The sequence below is a fragment of the Haliotis asinina genome, chromosome 4 (assembly GCF_037392515.1).
Source record: "Haliotis asinina isolate JCU_RB_2024 chromosome 4, JCU_Hal_asi_v2, whole genome shotgun sequence".
Taxonomy (NCBI): Eukaryota; Metazoa; Mollusca; class Gastropoda; order Lepetellida; family Haliotidae; genus Haliotis; species Haliotis asinina.
The window spans coordinates 51,393,447-51,400,453 of NC_090283.1; the positions used below are offsets into that span (position 1 = coordinate 51,393,447).

Genomic DNA, 7,007 nt, shown 5'->3' on the forward strand with positions numbered 1-7,007 from the left:
AGTACTTTGGGGGTTTAGACCCATCCGAAATTCGAACTCGAACTGTCAAGAAGGGGCACCTAATCGCAGTATAAATCCCTGCCTCACTCAGGGAGTATTGGTTCGGAGCCCGGATGGAACCAAACACCAAAGAGTACTAGCATCTGTATTTACCGAGAAAATGTAATCCCATAATCTAATATAAGATTGATCTACAATCTATAAAATCAATATTTTGTAATATAATATAAACACATACTGTCTAAATAGCATTGTGTATTCATGGTTTGTGACAAACAGTTGTTCCGTACTACGTTGTGGTCCATTTTATTCATGGATTAGTCACGTTTATTGCAAGAGAAAATATTGGTTTGTTTCGGAATACAATCCTAAATGACATAAGCGCTAAAATTGAGTATACGTACAACAACAAGCTGAACAGGTTTTTTTTTTTTTTTTTTTTTTTTTTGCTGATCTTGAAAGCAGTGATCTTTGTGCTATATACAGTTATGTGAGTCAGCCCTAAGTGTATACACAACGACATGTTGAATTACTGCTCTATGATGACAAGCACGCATTGAAAGCATACTGTCATCACCATAGTAACGAGCAATGTTGGTATACAGTTCATACACGAAGCACGTGGACAATCGCTTTGTTCTTGTTATTGCTAAGGTCACTTTTTATTTGTACAATATACAAAAATGTTCTGTGATGAGAGAATATATCTTACTTAAATTTCCAGCACTCCAGAAACAATTTGACTCATGGTAAATCGTACATGATAATAATCATATCATATAGATATACTGTTAAGGTCAAACACTGCATGGAAAAGTTGTTGATAGGTTGGTAGGTAGGTTGGTAGTTGGTAGGTTGGCAGGCAGACAGGCAGGTTGATAGGTAGGTAGGTAGGTAGGTAGGTAGATAGGTAGGTAGGTAGGTAAGACACTGGCGGATATAACGACCTATTTTGTCATGATTACTGTATTTTAGTATTTAGAGCGTTAAAGAAAAACTACAATCTATGATCTATTTGGATTCTTTATAACCTCATAACAATATATAGTTCACATTTCGATATACGTACACTCATACCGCAAATTATTGACTACATGGCATCACTATTAAGGATACGTCAAACGTACCCAGATACTATACAATGAAAGTATATAGAGCCGAACTGTGCTTACTGAACTGGTTAAGGTTGCTGTGTGCTGCTCTTTGTCAAAGCGTTAATAGCGACTAACCGTTACGTGGACCAACAGTATGCAAACCGTCTTGGTATCATCAAAATATTTCCGATTCCTAGATATTTTTCACGGTCTCAAAGAATTGGGGTTAATCAATATCGCTGTTTGTCCAAATGGCCAGAATATATTTGTACTAAAAATTGAAGGTGGTAACTTTTACTACGGTCATGTTGTGTCTGCATGGCTCGTGCCAAACTCCTCGGCAGTGCGGTTGGAGAGGAAGGAGCGACACCTGAACACGTGTATTTGAACGTGTAAATATGATTTTACGCCGCTTTCCAGAAATGGGTTTCACACGTTGCACTCATGGGGATGGGGTGGTGGTGGTGGTTGAGGGCGGGGGGTGGGGGGTGGGGGGTGTCGAACCCGAGTGGACGCTTGAACCACTTGGCTACCCGCCGTGAAGAGGCGAACTCGTTTAGTGAAGCTTGTGAACGAACGTGTGAAAGTGACCCATACATGCATACCTCAACACCTCTTCCGCTTGAGAGTAATATTTTGTTCTTAATAGCTAAGCATATATAACGACATATAGCATTACCACTCTATGATGGCAAGCACGCAGCGTGGAATTTAAAGCTGACTGAAATCTCTATGGCAACGTGTCACCATGACAACCGACGGGCTATGAAACAAAGCGACCCACTGACACATTCAAAACTGAATGTCATGACTATAGCCACGGGTCACTATGACAACGAACAAGCTATCAAACAACGCCAACCCTACGTTAGAAAGATGTCTGTTCCATGACATAAGTGGGTGCGCGGTCTAGGGTATAGTCAGGGTCGTACCTACAGACGACTAGGGTAAAGATTCCACACGTGACGGACAGCAGGCCCCCCAGAGCGGGGAGAGAGGCAGCCCACATCATGTCGGCTCTCGGGACCGTGGCGATGAAGACAAGGACCCCCACAATAGCCATTAACCCTGAAACAATTGACCAGTCAATCAAAAATACACCTGCATAGGTCACACGTTAATACAGAAGCTGAAACTATAATATAAATACATATAGGACTTGTCATGATCAGGGTTAGAACTGGTCTTCAACAACCCACGCTTGTCGTAAGCGACTAACGGGATCGGGTGGTGTGGCTCGATGACTGGTTGACACACGGCAATGTATCCCAATTCTTCTGTTTGAATCCCATTAATCATATCGGGGTTATTTCGTATCGTTCTGCGCCAAAACGAATCCCCAAATGAGAAGACTGAATGCCACCGAACTAATGTCCTCCGTCGAGATATTTATGGTACTGCTAAAAGCGGCGTAAAATCATAACCACTCACTCTGGTTCATATTACATTTTGAGCCTAGTGGTTAAAGCGTTCGCTCGTCACGCCGATGACCCGGGTTCGATTATTCACATGGTTACAATGTGCGAAGCCCATTTCTGGTTCTCCCCGCCGTGATACTGCTGGAGAAAAATGCTAAAAGCGGCGTAAGACTATATTATAAGCTCTCACACTCACTCACTCACTCACTCTGATTACCTGCAAATAGAGACGTCGCGAAGAACATCCCTTGTGTCACATGGCGACTTTTCAACGTTTTATGCCGCATGGTGTTCATAAGTACGCCAAACACAAGGGAGACAATTCCGGCTATCACGGCCAACGTTTCGAATGCACGTATAACGTCCCATCTTTCCACCTCCGGTGTGCGATCAACTGAATGTTGAAAACAAAAAAAAAATGTAAAAAAACCCGAACGTTGTCCAAAACCCCCAGGCTACTTTCAAAGGAATAGTATAGACATTCAAAATGCAATAAAATCAGTCATTTTTTTATTAACAGCTGTGGTCTTAGACAGGTCATAATATACTTTATCTGAATACACGACGACCCACGCTTGTCGTAAGGGACCGTTCATAACTGATTAGAGGGGTGATGATAATTTCAATGAGGAAGCATGTACAATGTGAATGACCCCCACACCAACCCCCATAATATTTACATAAATTGTGACAGACACACGCACACACGCAAAGTGTGAGCCACACACATCCATGTCATGTACACAATCACTGTTACTCCCCGAAATATGTCTGACCTGTGGACAAAGCTGATCACCAACTATCCAGAGCAAAATTAAATCTCTCGTTCACACTCGTTCACACACTCATACACACAGTCTCTCTCACACACACTCGTTCACACACTCATACACACAATCTCTCTCACAAACACACTCTCTCACACACTAAGGCAACATTGAGCCTTTGTGTTGCGCTGCTCTACGCTCACAACATCTGAAATGCGATAAGTCGATCACACCACCTCAGTGAACAACTCTGATAAAAATATGAGCGGCGATACGCCTTCGGCTTTGAGTATTCTCCTTGGAGCGTTCAATATACATGCATGTCTTTATATATGTATGTCATTACCATCTGAGACGAACAAGCCGAAAGAATCCGAATGTGATTATAAATTTCCGGTTATTTCCCCTACAGCCATGACGCACAAAATATTTGACAATTCCACAAGTGTTCCCGAAGTCTTTATGGAACATCGACACTGAAGTGATCCCTGTGAAAATTAGAGTGATACGTACTTTTTTCGAACCTCGTTTGTCATTCTAGGTGATAATCGACTCATCGGCTTGACTGATGCATGGCATCGGCTTCTCATTTGTGTAGATAGATGCTCATAATGTCAATCACTGGATTGTCTGATCTAGACGTGAGTTTTACAAACCACCATCTTTAAGCTGGAACACTTTTTTGTGCAGAATTAAGTAACAAACAAAATCATAGACCATGGACTTTGAAGAGTGATTCAAGACAAAATCAATGATAATGGCTCATTAAATCATTTAAAAAATTTATCTTTCACTGCTGTGATTACCTTCAACATAAGGGGCATTGGGGTAGCCTAGAGGTTCAAATGTTCGCTCGTCAGCTGAAGACCCGGGTTCGACTCCCCACATATGTAGGCCCTGAATATTGCTAAAAGCGGCCCGGAACCATATTCGCCCGTTCACCTTCTGCCAGGTGACAAGAACCCAGACAATGTGGCAGTTATACAAGTGGCAGTTTAATATGGTCAAAACAACCCTAAATTCTTCTGTTCAAGTCATAACTTGACTTGAGAGCATTTGGATGGGTGACGTGTTTGGCCGCTTGAATCCTGATGTTTCAAGCACGTAAGTCCTGTCCCACAACCAAGCCCATGTGATACACGTGGTTACACCTTTGGCAAGTGCGTTTCTTCAAAATTTCCTCTGTTCATCCGATGGGATATGGTCATGTGACTATTAACCTCACAGGATGCTTGGGTTGTCTGGGGTAACAATAATCTGATTGCTTTGAGCATGTCCCACAGATTCGACAATCCTAGCGCTGGATAAATATCCTTATTAAGAACATGTAATTTCTTTCGCTACGATTTGCATTTTGTACTTTCTTACACTCGGTAAACTGCCTCACTCATCCACACTCCTTCAGTCAGAAATGTGTATTATTTTCTTACCGTGATCAGTGTACCAGAGATTCTGACATTCCTGACTGGTACAAATCCTCGCGAACCACAGCCCGCTGTAGATACCTAGGGTATTGTTACCAATCCAGTAGGGGACAAAGAAGCCGGTGACCAACAGGACATAAGCCACAAACGATAATCCAAGAAACACTGGCAGCGATTTGGACTCGATCTGAGCTTTCTCCATTTTTTAAAAACAATACCAGTTATTTCAACGTTGACCTTGACCTTTGAATAAGTATTCTCGGTATTTATTTTTCACCAGCAGCCTCTCCTGCATTGAATCAGATTACAGTTATGTGGAGTATACGCTGTATATTTATCAAAATATTGACGTGGTAACGTCAACACTTCGGTCCCGTTCCGTCGGGGAAAGGTTTGATCTTGAATGTTCGCCCAATGTCAGCAACAAATGTAAGAACCCAGAGGTCACAGGACGAATCACACAAACCCCTCAAATCAATGGGAGTCCCACAAATCTGTAAAGCCCTCGGAGCGAGATTTCAACATTAATGTTCATCTGTGCCGAGGGCGTGTCACAATCTGTAAACAATGCGCGCATTTGCTGAAATCATCCTCCGCAGGTACAACATCAACCTCCGTGTTCACAATGAGTACAACACAATCGTGGTCATGGGATTGCGCAGGTAACTGCCGCTGTTGTTCATATGGTGTATGCACGCAAGTTGTCCGCGGGAACAATCTGACAGCCGTGTTAAAGTAACTCAGCCGTGTCATTCTTCTCTTAAGAGAAAAGATGTGAATATTTGTGTGGCGTTTACCTGCAGGTTAGGTATGTCGTTCAGCACTGCTTTGGCGTCCGCGTCTGTCTTGGGGGCGCCCGTTCAGGCTAACCAGATTTTTTTTTTTCTGAAATTGGGATAGTATTGATTAAGACCCATGAACATCAGGGTTAGAAATGACCTTCAATCAATCAATCTTTATTTCAGTTCTTAAACAAAAAAACAGGCCTGTAGTACATTTAGAGTTTATATGAACTTCATTAACCGATTATCGGATTATCGTCGTTATATATATCGGGTGGTCAGGCTCGTTGACGTGGTTGCAACATATCAATCTCTACAGATTGTGTAGAGCTATGCTCATATTGTCGATCACCGGATTGTTGGGTCCAGACCCAATTATTTCAAGTCTTCAACCTGTGGTAGTGGTGGTGTCACAAGACATTGCTTTCACGCATTATTGGGATCGATTCCGGGTCTTTGGTTTTATGATATCTCATGATAAATCAGGAAATAACTGCATTTATCCAGCCAGCCACTTGAGTGTTCTCCGGTAGTGACAAATGTTCGTGTCTGTGTGTCAGGACCAGAACATAGCTGTACATCACACTGCTGTGATGTGATGTGATGTGCCGCTCACGCTCCCCTCTCTTACAAGGCTACAACCTGGGCCAGCCTGAACAACAGAACTAGGAAACATCACAGCCATAAGATCCCAGTGATATACGTCTAGAGTATGGAAGGTGCACTGTGTCTGTCTGCCAGTCTGACAGAGTTAAATATCCAGCCTGGTTCGGGTTGTTTAACGCCGCACTCAGTAATATTCAAGATACATAGCGACGGTAGTGTTCCCAATACTCTAATTTACCAGCCGGCCCCCAGCCCTTTTGCTTCATGCAGGTTTTAAAACCTACATGTCTTGAATGGAATCTGCAGGCCCATTGGTTAAAGTCAAACCAATGAACAAAAACAGACTACAATGTACACAGTTTCACACTGTACAAAATCAAGAGAAGCGTATGTCGCTGGTGTTTACATTCTGAGGCGCTGAATTATCGGAAGTGACAATGCAAGTTATCATAATATGATGGATCACAGATGATTCCCGAGCGTTAATAAAGGAGAAATTGGGAAAAAATAGTTGGCAGATAAGGCCATAAAGGCCTGAACATACTTGAAACTGCCGGCCCGATACGATAACAATCGGCGCTGGGCCTCCGGACCGGCGGACATTTCGAACGCTGAGCGGCGGTCTGTAAATAATTGAGTTTGGACCAGAAAATCTAGTGATCAATACCATGAGAATTCATGTATGCATTTGGGATACGATGACGTGTAAACCAAGACCAAGAGTCTGACCCCTGATAGTCGCCTTATGCCACACGCATGGGTTGCTGTAAACGAGTGCTAACCCGGACCTTCATAGGTCCTGATTCCGTTGACTAAATCGTATTTATGCCGTGCACCAGATAAACCACTGCAAATAATTCGGCACCAACCATCAGTTCCCAAAATGCAAACGAACGGTCATGTTGCTTTGCTGTAA

At 42.8% G+C, this 7,007-nt stretch overlaps 1 protein-coding gene across 1 annotated transcript; it reads right to left on the reverse strand.

Moving 5' to 3' along the window:
• Nucleotides 1–422: 422 nt before the first annotated feature.
• Nucleotides 423–5,409, reverse strand: LOC137282562 (uncharacterized). Its single transcript, XM_067814333.1, has 3 exons — nt 4,710–5,409; nt 2,730–2,906; nt 423–2,162 (listed from the first exon to the last, which is right to left on the reverse strand). The coding sequence occupies exons 1-3, from the start codon at nt 4,903–4,905 to the stop codon at nt 1,963–1,965; spliced, it is 573 nt and encodes a 190-aa protein (XP_067670434.1). The 5' UTR covers nt 4,906–5,409; the 3' UTR covers nt 423–1,962.
• Nucleotides 5,410–7,007: the final 1,598 nt, after the last annotated feature.